Source organism: Cavia porcellus, unplaced genomic scaffold, assembly GCF_034190915.1.
Source record: "Cavia porcellus strain 051 isolate PalLab524CR breed Dunkin Hartley unplaced genomic scaffold, mCavPor4.1 scaffold_2, whole genome shotgun sequence".
Lineage (NCBI taxonomy): Eukaryota > Metazoa > Chordata > Mammalia > Rodentia > Caviidae > Cavia > Cavia porcellus.
The window spans coordinates 39643844-39660935 of NW_026947485.1; the positions used below are offsets into that span (position 1 = coordinate 39643844).

Here is a 17092-nt window from a genome sequence, read left to right on the forward strand (position 1 = left end):
TCTTCCACTTGACCTGACTTATGGGCCAGGAGGAGGGCTCGCTCTCATACCTTGCAACCCAGAGAAATCCGAGAGACTTATACTATTGGATGTTTCAGAGCTCTTCATATCTATTTCTGCACGGAGTGAGGCAATCTCCATCTCATATTCCCCCCGAATGCGTTCCATGTCATCAAGTTCATTCTGCATCCGGCAGAGATCTTCCTGTAGGGATGCTATGTCGGTCTCATGTTCGGTTGCAGAATCTGCCGCAGCTTGCCGCAGGTTGTGGATCTCAGTTTGGGCTAAGTGTAACTCTTGTTCTATTTCCTTAAGTTCACTTTCTTTCTCACTTTCTAATAGAGAAATTTCCTCTCGTAGATGCCGCAGCTCACCTGTAAGGCCCAAAGTTTAAGACGGTCAAGAGGGTAAGTGAATTAATCTAGCATGTTTTATACACAAAGTTAAAAGCAGAGTTTTTTCTTGTCTAGAAACTCCTAACAACCTAGACCCTACCGCATCAGAGAGGTAAAGCACCATATGGTATAGAATGAAAAGACTACCTATGAAGAGAACAGAGGGACTACATAGTAAGGTGCAGTAGAAAGGCAGACTTTGAGGTCTCATTTGGAGAACAATGATTTGGACTACTGTAAACAGAAGGTATTAAGTGCTTCAAAGGAATCATCTGAGAGTTAAACAACAAACACTGGTTGACACTATTCTACTGATACTCCCAGCCATTCTAAAAATGTCTTGGTTAGAAATTTGTCACACAGGATTTTCACCTATTCATTCTGGGAGTTTAGAAATTTCACAGCCTCAAAGTTCCTCCCCCACTCGTGCCATTTATAGTAAGCACTGGACCCAAAACAATGTGCATTTAGTTTCCAGCTGGAATTCAAATTAGTTCTTCACATGATAACCAAAAATGGAAAAATAACCTAAATATTGACTAAAGGATTGTTTAAATTGATAATAGTTAATAGAATAGCATATAGTCATTTAAAAGAAAATGGCAAATCTATAGTGAAGAATAAAAAAGTTTCCATAATATATTAACTAGAAAGTAAAATATATGAAAAATTCAATGTTGCTAAAAACTTAGTATGTATAGTATATAACACATAAATGTACAAAGATTCTGGAAATATCTAGCCTTTTTCTAGAAATATTTGTGCAATTTGAGGCATAAATATTTCTAGAAAAAGGCTAGATATTTCTATTAAGAAAGAAAAAGGCTAGATATTTCTATTAAGATCAATTGCTTCAAAAATTGTACAGCATTTTACTTTCATATGTATTTGTGCTGTTTGCGTATCATAAGAAGTCTTTATGTGATTATATTACATATATTTTTTCAGCTTATAAAGAAATATGTCAGAGTTTTGTATCTGTGGAACATCTCAGCGTATAGAGATACCCATCTAGATTCAGGAGAACTAGAAACTGGAGAGAATAAAAGCCACTGACAGGGCCAGGCATGGTGGTGCACACCTGTAATCCCAGCAGCAGGAGGCTGAAGCAAGAGGACTACCTTGAGTTGGAGGTCAATTTGAGCTATGTAAGCGAGTTCAAAGCCAGCCTGCATTACATAGTGAAATCCTGTCTCAGAAAGCCAAACCGAAACAGAAAAACAACAAAAAACCAACTGGCACCAATACAAATTCAGGATCTGGAAGCCAGGATTAGGGAATTAGGACCTAGAGAGTAAAGTCTTTCCCACATGCCCTTTGCAAAACACATTCCCCCATGCTTTATTTTTTAAAAACCACACTCGTTTTTATTGCACTTTAAGGAGTATGGATTACTGGAAATTATCCAGGACATAAAATCACTATGCCTCATTTTTGCTCACCATTCAGATTTCAACTTTTCCTAGCCTACCCCCTTCTGCCTCAAAAAACTAAGAGGGGAAAAAAGCTAACAGAAGTCCTCCATGAAATACCTTCACATATACCTGTAGTTTGCAGTGTGTGTGTGCGCATGCATCTATCAGTGTGTATAGTTGGCCTCCTTCTCACTTGGTTATGAGCTCTAGGAAGGCAGGAACACATCTGTTTTGCTCACCATTACAGGTCCCAGGAATGGCAAAATGTATACATTAACATTTGCTGTATTCATGCATAAATGAAGTAGGGGTTCTTCAATTCAACAAACTTACACTGCTTTTCCCCTATCTATACAGAATGACATGTTTAGGTATTTTATAAAAATTCAAAGAAAACTCAGATACTTTATGACAAATTTAGAGTGTGGTAATGCATGCCTATAGTCCCAGCAAGAACTCCAGAGACTGAGAGGTCCCTGCTTGATCCTAGTTTGGGATCAGCTAACACCAAAAGAGAGACAAATACAGAGGCAGAGACAGACACTGATTGATTTGGACAGATCACAGATGTAAACGCTGGGTAGGCAGGCTGCCTCACGGGACACTTTCTGACCCCACACTTCTGAGCTCAAATGGGTGGCACTAGTCACTTCCTTTCTTGTAATCCTTCGTTTTCTTGTTGCTTCTAGCAACAAATCTTGGCCAGTTATCAATTGTAGCAAGCCCCAGAAAGTCCACTTAGGTTCTCCATTTGAAAGGAAGTCATCCCCATTACTGTAGTGGCCAGATCCAATTCTCTTTACTAAACAGCACAATGAGGTCTGTGTCAACACTGGTTTTGAGGATAAAGCCCACCCTAGAGCCTGGGGCGGGCTTTCAATGGGGTAGGACCAGATCCCACTCCCTAAAATGCCCTTGACCTCTGGGTACAAGTCTCCTGTAGGTACCCTCTGGGGTCTGGCTCTAAAACAGAGGCCAGAGTAGTGGCACACATCTGTAATCTCAGCACTCGGGAGGCCGAGACAGGCGCATCGCTGCTAGTCCATGGCCAGCCTGAACATTATAGTGAGACCCTAACTCAAAAATAACAAAAAATGAGAATATAAAATAAAACGGCCCTCGCAGTCCCGGAGCAGGGACGGGGGCGAGGGACGGGGCCTATCCGGAAGTCAAAAGGGGCCGCGTCCAGGAGTTGGAAAGGCCAGAACTGGTTTCAACAGCTGGCGTCCGTTGACCATGGGGCTCAGGCCGTCGGGGCGATGCTTGGAGCCCAGGAGTCAGGCTGCTGGACGGACAAGTCGATTCTCACTCACAAGTAATGGCCTCCATCTCGCTGGCCCCCCCACTAGCGCTCTCCCTGGGGGGCCTCCTGCCGCCCGGCAGGTCCGGGCCCCGGAGGGGCTGTGGCGGCCGTAATGGCCTCTGACCACCAGCTACTCCGAGGCCTCGCGCGCGCCCCCTCTGGGGGAAACGGGAAACGCGCCTGCGCGAGCCCAGGCGCTCAGGTCCGAGGAGGCCGGGCTTGGGGTGGCGGGGTGGCGGGGTGGCGGGGTGGCGGGGTGGCGGGTGGCGCCCTCCCACCCAAGGCCTAGGCCTGCAGGAGCAGAAGTCATCCTGGAAGCACCACAAACAACCCTGGAAGCCACAGGACAGAAGCGCTTTGGAGCTGTACTTTCTCAGACTGTTCACACTGCCTGACTTTCCCACCCACTGGAACAATGTTCCTTCTCCAGGCGCTCTTCGGCTGCTTTCCCTCTTTTCTTTCTTTATACACTCATGCTGTTTCCTACCTTTAAAAAAAGCCCTCCCTTAACCCTTATTTATTTTCCTTACTTCTCTTTAAAATGACTATTAGAATGGTCTGTACTCACCTTTTTCATTTGACCTCCTGTTTCCTCTTCAACTCCAGTTCAACTAACATTCTACTTGCTTGAAAACGTCTCAGGGTGCACCATCTTGCCAACTCCAAAGGCCACCTCGCCTGCCTTAGCAGCTTTTGACAGTGGATCATTGTCTCCTTGAAGCACTTTCTGCTCTTGGCTTCCATAGCATGTCATGGCTCTGGAGTTTCTCCTACCTCAGTTCCTTTTGCTCATTTCTCCTTCTATAGTGGACCTCTGAATAGTAGAGTGTTTCTGGTGCCTGGATCCTTTTTTCTCTTCTTCCCATAATTTTCCATATGACAGCACCATCACATCCCATGGCTTCTAATGCCAGTAAAATGCTAATGACTACCAAATCTCTATCTCTAGCCCCAATGTCTCCACTGGTTCTGGATTCATATATCCAACCGCCTCCTTAACATAGCCACTTAGTTGTCAAACTCATCAGGTGGAAAAACTTAAAATTTTTTTTTTTTTTTTTTTTGTATCAGAAATTGAATTCAGGACCTTGGGCTTGCCAGTGGCTATGCCATTGAGCTATATCCCTGGCCCAACATTTTAAATCTTAAATGGCTCCCTCAGTTCTCAAATTTGTTCCTTGTTACGTTTTTCCCATCCCAATGAACAATAACATCATTCATCCAGCTTCTCCAGCCTAAGTCATCTTTCATGTCTTTGTTATTCCTCATTAAATTCATTAGCAGCTCTTGAGGGTTCCATCTTCAACATATATTCTGAATGATCTCCATTTCTATAGTTCCACTGCAAACATTATCTATTTCTTGACTGGACTACTGCAATAATTTCCTGCTAAGACTCACTGTTTCAACTCCTTCCAACAAGTTTTCACATAATGGTTAAAATGCTCTCTTAAAAATGCAAAACAGATCATCAGATCATCCCAGCCCTTGCTAAATTTTCCCTATGTTTTAAATGAAAGGCAGAGCTCTGAGTTGGCCTACAAGATCCTCTGTAATTGGCCTCTACCTCTTGGAACTTTCTCTTACCAGGGTCCTCCACAGCCCTCAGGACCTTTGTTCTGGTCGTCAACATATGAAGCTCATTATCACCGCTGGGTCTCTTTAGGTGCTGTTCCTTGTGCCTGGTGTGCTCTTCCCTCAGAGCATAAATGGCTAAGTTCTTCCTATTGTACAGATCAAATGCCATCTTGTCAAACAGGCCTTTTCAGACTGTCTTAAAATAAACTCCCATGTCATCTCCTCTTTCTAAAAATCATATTGTTGGATTGTGTTCCCAGCATTTATTGCCTCTGAACTTATGCTGCTTATTTATTTTCTGCCTTCTCCAAGAGAATCTACTCTTCACTGGGGACCTGGTCTGCCTTGTTCAGAGCTGGTCCTTCAAATATAAAGGCTCTAAATAAACAGTTCATAGACAAATAAATTAGCCCTACTTTATAGGCAAGAAATAGAGTCTCAGAGAAATAAAAATGACTTGCCCAAGATCACAACATTTTAGGTGCCAAGGCTGGACCCAAGAATGGTGCTCTAGGAGGGTGTGGTGGTACATGCTAGTAATTCTAGTATTCTGGGAGGCTGAAGCAGAAGCACCACAAGTTGTAACCCAGCCCCAGCAACTTAGTGAGAAGTTGTCTTAAAATAAAAAATAAAAAATGAGCTGGGGATGTAGCTCAGTGTGAATACACTGGGTTAGTTTCCAGCACTGAAAAAAAAAAAAAATCTAGGTGATCTGATATCAACACCGCACCCTTCCCTGTGTGACATCTTTCATTTTTCTCTTCTTTGCTACACTTTGCACATTTCCTTTTGCTTACATCTCTGTCCCTTTCCCTTTCCCTCCCCTTCTTACACCTTGGCTTGCTTCTCTCCAGGCCTGCTCCCAGGCTTCCTTTTTTCTCCATTTATACTCTTCATCTGGCTTGATCTTAGCTTTCCCTAGACAATTCCTGCTGTTTTCTAGGGCAGCTCCCCAAAAACCTTCCAGAACTCCACAGAACAAAAGCTGCCTTTCTATTCAGTGGTGCAGTAGAATGTGGGATGCTTGCCACTAGAAGAGAGGGATCTGGGAGCCACAAGCTCTGGTCCTGAGGATCCAGAGAAGCACTCTTATCTGCTTCCCTCAAAGATGCATAGAGTGCTCCCCAATCACTCACACTGGCTCCCTCCTCTTTCCCATGGTGCCCTTGAAGGGACCCAAAAAAAGAATCTGCCTTAGAATTCAACCTTGATCATCCACCCCTGGCACTGACCAGGACAAAGGATAAGGGATGCACTGTAGAGGAATTTAAGGAGAGAAAAAGGGAAGAGAGAACACGTAAGACAGGAGGGGAAACAGAAAAGGGAGGACAGAAGAGCCAGGGAGAAGTGCAAGGAATGGAAATTAGGCAAAGAGAAGAATAGGTGGTGGTGAGTGAGAACAGCACAGGAACATGAGGTGAAGATACTGAATAGGTTATGCTTGTTTGCTGTATTTCGGTAAATCCTCAGGAGAAAGGGACTTGGTGGGCCACGTCCCCTCAGTCTGAGTCGGGGGATTACCTTGGAGTCCCTGGATCTGCTTGGTAAACACCTCTGCCTGCTGCGCACTAGCCAGCCGTTCATCTTCCAAGAGCCCTGCAGTAAGAGAGGGAATCAGTTTGACTCCACAGGAGCCCAGAATCTTTGCCCCTGCCCCACCCACCATCACAAGTGCTCACCCTGCAGCTCCAGGGAGTCATCCTCATGCTGTCCAGCCAGTTCACGAGTCTCCTCCAGCTCTGCCACCAGCTGGAGCACCTGAGCCCTGAGCTCCTCCAGCTCTGTCTCCGTGAGGCTCAGGCCCCGATGCTTGCCAACAGACAGGGAGCTCACACTCCCATTTTTCTGTATTTGTTCTTCTTCTACCTCTTCTTCCTCTTCCTCCTCTTCCTCCTCATAGAGAGCTGGAAGTAATACCTCCCCTAGGGAGAGATACCCATCCCACCAAAAAGTCAACACCCACTTCCTGTCCCAGATGTCCAGTCTTTCCAGAGTCCTCCACTCAATTTACCACTCTTGGACCCAGATGGTAGAATACCACTTCTACCACCCCTCTGGAGGCCCTGGACAGGGACTGATGAAGCTGCAGGTGTGAGGGTCAAGTCTGGAGGTGTCCCTTCCCGCTCCCAAACCCTTACTTGCTGATATCACACTTGCTGGCCCTTACCGCCTTTGGACAAATGGAGCAGCCTGGTGCTGGCTCAGCTGTGAAAGCCTGCAGAAGGATGTCTGGCTCTTCTATTCTGGGTTCTAGGTAATAGGACAAGTAGGCAAGAAAGGGTTTAGACACTGTGATGTCTTTAGTTTAAATGGGCCAGAGTTTCATTTTGGGGATTTGCAGAAGGTTAAAAAATTATCTGGATGTGTTGTGAAACACTAGCCTTTCCATAATTAGAAAGTATTGGCTAGGGGCTGAGGATTTAGCTCCGCAGCATAAGTGCCTCCCTTGCAAGCAGGCAGTCGTGAGTTCAATCCCTGGTACCGATAAAAACGAAAAAAGATAAAAAAAAAGAAAGTATTGGCTGGCTATGTATAGGTGGAGAAAAAAAACTTCTGGGTGAAATGATCCTAAGTATTTTACTAGTCAAACACTGTGATCCTTTCAAATGTGTTATCAAATAGGTTTTAAAACTTTTTTTGTTTTTTCCAGATAAGGTCTTGCTTTGTGGTTTAGGCTGGCCTTGAACTCACATGTAGCCCAGGTTAGCCTAGAACTTGTGGTAAGCCTCCTGGCTTAGCCTCCTGAGTAGTCGAATTACAAGCATGCATCACCACACCAAGCTGTTTTAAAAATTTTCTAGCAGGTCCACCTGGCTTTGCTCAGCTGGTGTTATGAGGTCTCTATTTCCCTACTGACCCAAGATGGTTTTCAGGGAAAGTCTTAGGTTGAACTTGTGTGTGATATTGGCATATTAATGCTTTTTAATACTTTGTAATACTGGCACATTAATACTTTTAAAAAGTGGGGTTTGGTGCTGGTCCGTCTCTAGTTGGTGAGCACCCCCCTTACTGCAATGCAGTTGCTGTAGATAGTAAAATGTTGCTTGGGGATGATGACTGTCTGCTTTGTTTTGAAATTCTAAATCTTTGGTTTCTTTCCCCAATACCTGCAGCCTAACTAAGGTACATCTGGGACCCCTAGTCATCTGACCCTTCTTTCAGGGAGCAGGGTTGCTCATACTGAATGTGCAGAGGGTTCTGGGGACACTTCACAGGAAGTCCTGGGAAATGTGTTGGCAGCATCTGCAAACTCACATGGGTGTGGTGGGAAGGCTTATGTGTGAGGAGTTCAGCTTCACCTGCCTTCCTCTTAGCCTCTGTCTCTCATGCAGTAAGAAATGCTAGAAAACCAAAGCTACAAAGCTTCCATTAGAAGTTAATGATGGCTCCAGAAAGACAATTCTCATATTCACGTCCTTGCTTTTTAAAATAAGAGACAGCTTGGGATCTGGGTCGGCAGGCAATGAGAACAAACCCCATGCTGCAGGGCTGCTTCAAAGCTCTGTCCAACAAGGCCTCTTTATCTGTCTGGCAGCTCCCCCAGGACCCACAACCTGGTTAGCCGGGTGAAGAGGGCCCCAAAGGGCTGCTCTCTGAACTTCCATCAAAGCCAGGCCTGGGAGGGCTGGAGCTCAGATGCTGAGGAGGGGCCTGAGGTGAATTAAGGGAAGGCTGTGTTGTGGCTCAGGGCTCTAGGGTCAGGGGGAAGAAGGAGGCAAGGGAATTGGGAGAGGAGTGGTAAGGGAAGACAGAAAACCTCTGGGGAAAACTCACCCTCCATAGCTTGCATCCCACGGCGTTCTAGGGACCCCCAGCGTTGGCCCTTCTTCCTCTCACAACCCTCAGACACCTCAAAGGAGCCTACATTGGTTACTGTGGGTCCTGTGGGCAGGAAGAGGAGGCATTGTGGGATGCCAGGGGGCTGAGAGTAGGGGGAGAGGAGATGCCTTGTAGCTCGGGGACCCCCTAGGATTTACAATCCCAGACAGAGGAGGTGCTTAACTCACTATGCCCTGCTCTTCGATTCCCCTCCCTCAGCCACTTCTCACGCTTTGCCTGCCACGGAGACCCCAGCCCCGAGCTGCCCAGCCTCTTCAGCACCCCTTTCTAGGCTGTTCCAGGTTCCTCTCCCTGGCACAGACAGAAAGAAGGTGTGTTTAGGTTGGGGGACAGGAAGGAGGGGGGCGGGGATGGGAGAGAGGACCCAGGAGATGGAAAGAAAAGGGCTAAAAGGGGGCGGTGATGCTCAAAGGGAGGGCTATATAGGGAGGCGTGCGGGAAGGGGCTCCGGCCCGACTCACCCCCTGCACCTCCTCCCTCTCGTCCTCGGCCTCCCAGGACCTCTCACGTTCCAGCCTTGCCCCGCTCAGGAGCCTGGGGCCGCCGGAGTGTGCAGGCTTTGGAAGCCCACAGGCTAGAGAGGTGAGGTGGGGCGCTTCAGGGGAGGGTGAAAAACCCCAGGCCGGAAGATGGAGACCGCTCGAGCCAGTGGAGGCCAGGATGAGGGAGCCAAGTCCGGGCGGAGTGCCCGAGAGCAGCAAGGCAGCGAGCACCGGGGGTCTGGAGGGAGGAGAGCCGCGCAGCGGCAGGGGGTGGTGGGGCATGAGGGAGGGGCGGCTCTGACCTGGGCCCGCGCAGCTCCAGCCCGCGGATCCCGCGCCGGCCCCGCCGCCCGCCTCCATGGCCGCTCCCGCCGCCGCCGCCGCCGCCGCCTCCCGGAGCAGAAGCCGCAGCCGCGGGGCCCAGGACCCGGAGCCCGGTGCGCAGGGAGGGGGCGGGGCCGAGGCGGGGCTTGGGCCCTGGCCCCGCCCCCTCCCGCCGCCGCCCGGAAGCCTTCCCTCCTGCCTCTGCAGCGTCGCGGGCGGCAGAGGGCAGACGGCCGGGCACGTGCCCGCGGGGGGCCCCCAGGATCGCCCCATGGGACCAGGGAGCAACCTGCCCCGGGCCGCAGAGGTGAGGTTCTCAGGGCTTAGGTCTCCCCCAAAAGGGAGCGAAGGAATCCACCGGTTCTGGAGGTGGGTCCCGTCCCGGAGAGCGGCGCGTGAGAACCCCGTGTGCGCCGAGTGTCAGGATCCTGGGTATGTAACGTAGCTTGTGATTCGAGCAGAAAAGACAAGGCCCTCCTGAAGCTCAGCCACGCTTCTCTCATTCCCCTCCTCCCTTCAGGACGGGCTGGCGCCCCCGCCTCCGCGGGGAGCCCGAACCCCAGCCCTCGCAGTGGCCCCTCACGCTTGAGGAGGCTGGAGAACAGGGAACCCGAGGCCGAGATTTGCTAACCGCGGAGCCCTGATCTCTGTTTTCCTCGCACCTCTACCAAACCTGAGTCAGACACCCACTTATAAGGGGTCCTCCAGTGGTCCCATTCAAGTTACAGACTCAAAAACCTTTCTGCCAACCGACCTGCCAGCCAGCTGGGCCGCCCCCACGATAGCCGGTTCAGAGCTGGCACTGCTGAGGTTCACTCTCCTAGAGGAAGATTGGAAGCCCAGGCTTATTTCACCTCTTCAACCCTTCATTTAAGGAGTGACTCCCTGGTTCTGGTCCCTGACCAAGCTCGTCTCATTTCTCTGTAGGTCTCATTTAAGATGGAAATGGGTGACTTGGGAACCAGGGACGCCCAGCACACTGAGAACATCGTTGGGAGATTCTTGAATCAGGGACACACACCAGTCCCTTCTCTTGCATATCCCCTGCCTGTCTGTGTTCAGCCCTGGATGCCCAGGCTCACTCCTGCTGCTTGTTCTTCAGCTCTCACAGCGGGGTCACGTCCAGGCAGCCTTCCCCTACCCTGCCTTCTGTCCCTCTGGGCAGCCCTAGGCACACTGGATAGTCGGGGTTCTCTACCTGGCCAGTTTCTTAAAGTTTAGGAATTTTGTGTCATTTTGTATTGCCAGCATCTAACAAAATCCTTAACTCACAGAATAAAGGAGTAAACAAATCTCCCAACTACACAGTTAGTGGTGTGTTTTATCATTTAACACAGAATTTTATATTCGTTGAGTTAAATGTTTCCTATTAATAGTAGTTTCTAAAAGTCTTGTTCTCTCTCTGTCTCACTGTCTCTGTCTCTCTCGTTTTCTATCTCTTCTTTCTTTCTCTTTTCTCCCTCTTTTTGACCCCTGAACCTGGTGTTCTGAGTGATTATTAACAGAGAAGGCTGTTTCACTTGTTCCCCAGAGGGTAGGTTTCCATTTCAGTGTCTGTGGCCAAGGTGATCCAGCCATGGGAAAGGCTGTAAAAAACCTATTCAGACCTTTCTGCAGAGGGTCTGTCCAGAGTTGGAGCACAGAGCAGTTGTCAGAGATGATGGAAATGGTCTGGTACTGGGGACTTGGGGGAGCTCTGGGGACTGGCACAGACTAATTCTGTAAGTCCAGCAACTGTTCATCCTGACCTAGTGTGTGGCTCTTTCTGGTTCTACCTCAGCCAGAAGCACATTAGCAGTTGGCTTTGACTGCTGTCCTCTGCACAGACGCAGAAGGGACATGGAAGAAGTTGTGGATTGTGATACCCACAAGTCCAAGCTCTCCTTAGGAGGAGCTCTGACCTTAAGACTAATCTCTTCTGGCTCTTGGGGTGCAGGTCACTGTTTATCCTTCATCTAGGAAACATTCAAGAGATCTAAACCATTCTATTCTTGGGAGCAGACTAGTGCTGAGCTGAGCGTGAAGGTAAAGTTAGGGGGCAGGAGGAAAGAGTTTAGAGGTATAGGGGAGGTGAGCATGTCAGCCAGGTGATCAGCTTAGGGGGATGATCTGAATTAATTCTCATAATCCCTGGACCCAGGACTCAGCCTGTTTCCTAATCCCATCCCAGGAGATCATCCTTTCTGAGGACTGATGCAGCCATTTATCCCCTTTTACCCTTATTTCTAAATGCCTAGATCCTTTCATTAGAAATTTTAAAATGAGTATTCAAAATGTGCAAAAAAGTATAGCATAGGGATTACTGTTACAAATATCCTTGTACACAACTAAAATCCAGCTATTCATATGTTGCCACATTTAATTTTTTGGTTTTTACAGCTTTACATGTATGTATCTACAAATAATACATCACTTTGATTTGCTTTAGAAATCTACCTGACTAGTGTTGTGTTGTATAGTTTTTCTGCAAATATTTTTCTCAGTCCTTTTACATTAATTCATGTTGTTTCTTATAGCTCCAGTTCATGAGTACTATTTATTGCTGAATAAGCCACAATTTATCCACTTTTCTGCTAGTGGGCATTTTGGCTTTTTCCAACTTTCCATATCAAAAATAATGCTGCAATGGTTAGTTTTATAAATGCTTCCCATGTATTTCCCTAAGGCAGATACAAAGAAGTAAAATTTCAGAGTCATAGTATAGGTACAACTCTGCTAGTTGTGGCCATGTTCTGTAAAGGAATCACACCAATTTAAATACCAGTAATTACCGCTTTATTTACTGATCTTGTTTATTCCTGTTCCCACTGACTTGGACATTACACATTCTATTTCTGTTGTTTCAGTGATTATATTTTTATATATTTGCTTAACTTTCTTCCTTAAGTGTACAGTAGTGACTGTACATTTTCTAAATAATAGAAGAAACTTCAAACATGTTAATTCTGATCTTTCCCCACAATCTCCCATATTTCAACCTAGTATTTTAGTTTTGCCTTGTTTTTCACTCCACTAAACTCAGGTTAAATACATTAGCACATCTAGACAAGCATCGAGATGATGATGATTCATTGCTACCACCACTACCACGTTATCTATGCTTGATAAATTTACTCATGTATATAAAAATTAATCTGTACACCATTTTTTTCACTATTTCTTTTTGAAATCAACTTCTCATTCAGTTTCTTTCTTAAGTGTATTTTTTTGTAGTGTTTTGGTGAAAGTCCTTGAGTGGTAAGCATTCTTGGTCTTTGCCTTAAAGTGTCTGTTTCACATCCTTTGCATAAGGAAATTTATTAATTTATTATTTTAAAGAGAAGAAGAAAAATGGAAATAAAATAAAACAGTTTCCAATCAGGCTAATAGGTGAGTAATAATAATATGTGTGTATTGTTTTCTTCATAGTAGTTACGCAGAGTACAAGATACAGGTATGAACTATTGTCCAAACAATATTAACACAAATCTTTCTTTTCAGTGAACTAAGGGAAACTAGCTGTATACCTGCCTTGACTGTCTTATATATATATTTTCCCTTTTCTCTTCCTTCCTTTCCCCTGCTCCGTATCAGTTTCTCTTCTTTTGAAAAATTTCCTCCCAATTTACAATATCTGTTTTCATTTTGGATCTTATTTACTCATTCAGCTTTTCACATTAGTGAGATAATATGATGTTCACACATATGGGTCTCATTTATTTCACTTATAAGAATGGTCTCAAGTTGCATCCATTTACCCTATAAAAGTCTCCAGTTTGTCCTTCTTTATGGCTAAATGGTACTCCATCGTGTTTTAAAAAACCATATCTTTTTTTGATTTTTTTTTTGACTTTTTCATTTTTATTGGTACCGGGGATCGAACTCACAACTGCCTGCTTGCAAGGCAGATGCTTGTGCCGCTGAGTTAGGCCCCCAGCCCCTAAAATCATATCTTTTTTTATCTGTTCTTCAGTTGATGGACATTTGGGTTGTTTCCAAGATTCGGGTATTACAAATTGTGCTGCTATAAACATGGGTGTTCATATATTACTATGGCATGATGTTTTTAATTTTTCTGGGAAAATACCCAGAAAGGGAATAGCTGGGTTAAATGAGACTTATAATCCTAGTTTTTTGTTTGTGTTTATTTTTTTGAGACAGGGTTTCACTATTATCACAGTTAAGACTGGCCTCGAATTCGCTTTATAACCCAGGCTAGACTTGAACTCGCAGCAATCCTTCTGTCTTAGCCTCTGTAGTGCTGGGATTTAAGGCGTGTGCCACCATACCCAGCCTAATCCTAGTTTTTAAAGGAATCTCCACAATGATTTCCTCAGTGGCTGCACCAGTCTACACTCCCACCATCAGTGAAGAAGTGTTCCTTTTTCCCTGTAGCCTGTCCAGTGTTCGTTATTGGTTGATTTCTTTATGGCAGCTGTTCTTTCCAGGGTGAGATGGAATCTCAGTGTTGTTTTAATTTGCATCTCTCAAATGACCAGCGGTTTTGAACAGTCTTCATATATTTATTTTCCATTTGTATTTCTTCATCTGAGAAGTGCGTATTCCTCTTAGATGCCCATTTTTGGATTGGGTTTTTGAATTTGGGGGGCCTGACTTTTTTCAGTTCTTTATATGTTTTAGATATAAGTCCTTTTTCTGAGGGACAACTGGCTGTAATTTTTTCCTACTCTGGGTTGTCTTTTCACTCTGTTGGTGATTTATTTTGTTGTGCAAAAGCTTTTTAATGGAGTGAGATCCCAGTTGATTCCTGTAGTATTTCCCATGCAGTTGGGTTGTGTTCATGAAATCTCTGCCTACACCTGTATCTTCAAGATTACTCCCTATACACAGAAATTTAGTAGGTATAGAATTCTAGCTACTTTCCCTTTGCCTTTTGAAGATTTTTTCCTGTGATCTTTTGCAATTAATAAGTAATAAAATATTTTCTATAAACCTTTTTTGTATTTTTTCTCTAATCTTTTGTTGCTAGTAAAAAGTCAGCTGCCAATGTAATGTTACCTTTGTAGATAAACAGCTGCTTTCGGTTGTTTTTAAGATTTTTCTCTCTCTCTACAGTTTTCTTCAGCTTCATCATTGTATGCTTATGGACTTGGAACTCTTCAACCCAAAGGCTGACTTCTTTTTCCACCTTCGGGAAGTTTCCGCATTACATGTTGAACTGTTGTTACATTTCCTCCATTCTCTCAGGCTCTCTCAGGATACAGTAGTCTCTCAGGCTTTCCCTGGGGTCTTTTAATTATTCTTTCATATTTTCTCTCATCACGTCCCTACTTTTTCATATTCTGAGTGATTTCATCAATTCTATCTTCTAGTTCACGCATTCTTTCTTTAACTTAGTCTAATGTACTATGTAGCACATAACTGAGTCTTTAGTTTTGATTGTTTTTCTTAATGTTTTGTCTTTAATAATCTGCTTTTTATTATACCCTATTTTCATTGTATTTTATTTTCTTGCCTTTAATCTTTGATAATGTTTAGCTTCAAATTAACCCTTAAGTGTAACTTAATGCTATATGACAGTGCCTATGTCATTTACCTCACCTCATGTCATCATGTAGGCACCATCATGTCATCGTTGTATAATCTTACATGATCACACGAATGAGTATACTACAATAAGATATTTTGAGACAGACCTCATTCATGTAACTTTTATTATATATTGTGATAACTGTTCTATTTTGTTATTCATTGTTGTTTTTATTTTACTTTATTTGCAGTACTGGAGATTGAATCCAGAGAGTTGTTTACTTATTATTATTAATTTCTAACTGTGCCTAATTGATACGGTAAGTCCAAATGTAACACAAGCACTTGGTCAGACTTTAAACTTTTATCAGAGTTTACTTGTACTTGCTAAGTTGCCCAGGTTGAGGTCGAAGTTGTGATCAAGTGAAATTTCTGTCTCCGCCTCCTAGAATCTTGAGATTACATAAATGTACCTACCACCATGCTCAGAAAATGTTTAAAGTCTGTTTTGTCTAACATCTATGTGTATTTTCAGGGGCACATGATAAAGAGATAGCTATAATTGTACATTCTTTCAAGGTACCAAAAGTTCCCCTGTAGATTCTCTTTATTTTATTTTATTTAGATAGAGTCTTGCTATGTGGATTCAAGCTGAATTTGAATTCATTATGTAGTCCTACCTGGCCTTGAACTCACTGTAATTCTCCTGTCTCAGCCTTCAAGTGTTGGAATCACAAGTGTGCCACCACCTTGCCCAGCTAGATTCTCTTTATCTTTAATGTTATTGCTAACATGTCCTGTGACTCTTTTTTTTTGGTCTTTTTCCTTTTTATTGGTACCAGGGATCGAACTCACGACTGCCTGCTTTCAAGGCAGGCGCTTATACCGCTGAGCTAAACCCCCAGCCCCACTGTGACTCTTAAGTATATTATCATTTTTTATTTAATCCTCCCAGCAACTCTGAAAAGTAAATATTATTGTTCCTATCTTACCAAGGGGAAAACTGAGTCTCAGGACTATAAACTTTAATTCCACCTAGCTTTTGGACCTTCAGTCCAGTGCATGTCAGGGCACACATTTTACACAGAGAACTTTCCTGTTTTTTACGTCCAGCTCATTCGGGCCTCCATCTTGTTCCCGTCACCTGGGGCCCTCTGAGGGGACCGTATTTGTGCATAATGAAATGCAGACCTTAGCCAAACCTCCTCAGGCTCAGCCAGCTGCGCAGACTCTCTTCTGCCCAGTTTGCCTCTATGGAAACAGTGGGGATGCAGCAGGCCAGAAGCTGACTGGAAAGAAGCGTGTCCTCAGCATCCTTTAACTGCACACCTCAGAGCCATTTCTTCATCCAGCCTAGAAAAGGCACACACTGTATGTGGCAGCCAGCCAAAAACAGCAAAAGCAAAAACAAAAGTAGGGCTCGTCCGGGATTTGAACCCAGGACCTCTCGCACCCTAAGCGAGAATCATACCCCTAGACCAACGAGCCTCTAGTAGTTGTAGCTGGCCAGATGTGTCCTCTCTGCCACATAATTATTAGTAGCAGCAGCAGCAGCCACAGCAGTTTGTGGTTCCTTGGATTGGCCTCTTCTAGGCTGGCTCTTAGCCCAGGCTGGCAACGCTCCAGCAGGCCTTGCTCCTGGACTCTCTCTTGTTCCTACAGATACTTCTCTGCTCCAGGGCACCAGGCAGGACCCATTCTTCTAAGCATGCTTGGTGGGAAAAGGGCAGGGAGGGACATAGACCACGGTACCTACTGTTTTCCTGGGCAGCCCCAGGCCTTTGTGAGCCTGTCTGGGGTTGTGGTATCAAATTAAAAACTATTCTTCTTCCTTCACTGATGATCACACAAACAGAAAAAGTTCTCCAAATCCATTAGAATCCTAGGAGAGGGCCCTCAAAACTGGGGACACAAAAGCCCACAAAGCTTGCCCTTAACAAGGTGACATTTGCTAAATTATTCAGATTGTGCATCTGGGGAAGGCAGTTTGCTAAATCATTCAGTTTGTCCAGCAGGGAAGGCAGCACTTGCCCGCTCTGCCTTACAGGTTGAGAGGAAAGAGGCCCATGTGAAAGCACTCTGCAAACCTGTGAAGTGCTACCAAGAAGTGGGCTGTGACAGCAACACAAGGCAAGGGAAAGCACACAACAGGAAAGGGGCCCTTTGATGCCTGCTGAGGGCCAGACAGTATGCTCTGTACTTTGTAGAGCTTTTAAACTTTATAACAACCTGGTGAGGTCAGTGTCACCCCCGCTGTGACATAAAGAAGCTTGCCTGAATTCTGCT

The 17092-nt window shown here is 45.2% G+C and overlaps 1 protein-coding gene, 1 long non-coding RNA gene and 1 other non-coding gene across 20 annotated transcripts in view; 1 reads left to right on the forward strand and 2 right to left on the reverse strand.

Moving 5' to 3' along the window:
* The window catches only part of Ccdc136 (coiled-coil domain containing 136), a 29410-nt gene extending 19956 nt beyond the window's left edge, over positions 1-9454 (reverse strand). For 10 of the 18 annotated variants that reach the window (XM_063241070.1, XM_063241075.1, XM_063241033.1 and 7 more), the window contains exons 1-5: positions 9316-9454; positions 8466-8573; positions 6371-6613; positions 6213-6287; positions 51-374 (exon numbers count right to left, since the gene is read on the reverse strand). In XM_063241070.1, the coding sequence (XP_063097140.1) occupies positions 51-374; positions 6213-6287; positions 6371-6613; positions 8466-8573; positions 9316-9373 (808 nt within the window). In that variant the 5' untranslated portion in view covers positions 9374-9454. Of the gene's footprint in view, positions 1-50; positions 375-3123; positions 3292-6212; positions 6288-6370; positions 6614-8465; positions 8574-8992; positions 9181-9315 lie in introns of those variants that run through there. The other 8 variants (XM_023567248.2, XM_063241080.1, XM_063241097.1 and 5 more) reach the window with 3 other exon arrangements.
* A 38-nt stretch (positions 9455-9492) lies between these two features.
* On the forward strand, positions 9493-10642 carry LOC111758372 (uncharacterized). Its single transcript, XR_002792557.2, has 2 exons — positions 9493-9644; positions 10265-10642. It is a non-coding gene; the product is annotated as an uncharacterized LOC111758372 (long non-coding RNA).
* Positions 10643-16222: 5580 nt separating this feature from the next.
* On the reverse strand, positions 16223-16294 carry Trnap-agg (transfer RNA proline (anticodon AGG)). The gene has a single exon. It is a non-coding gene; the product is annotated as a tRNA-Pro (tRNA).
* Positions 16295-17092: the final 798 nt, after the last annotated feature.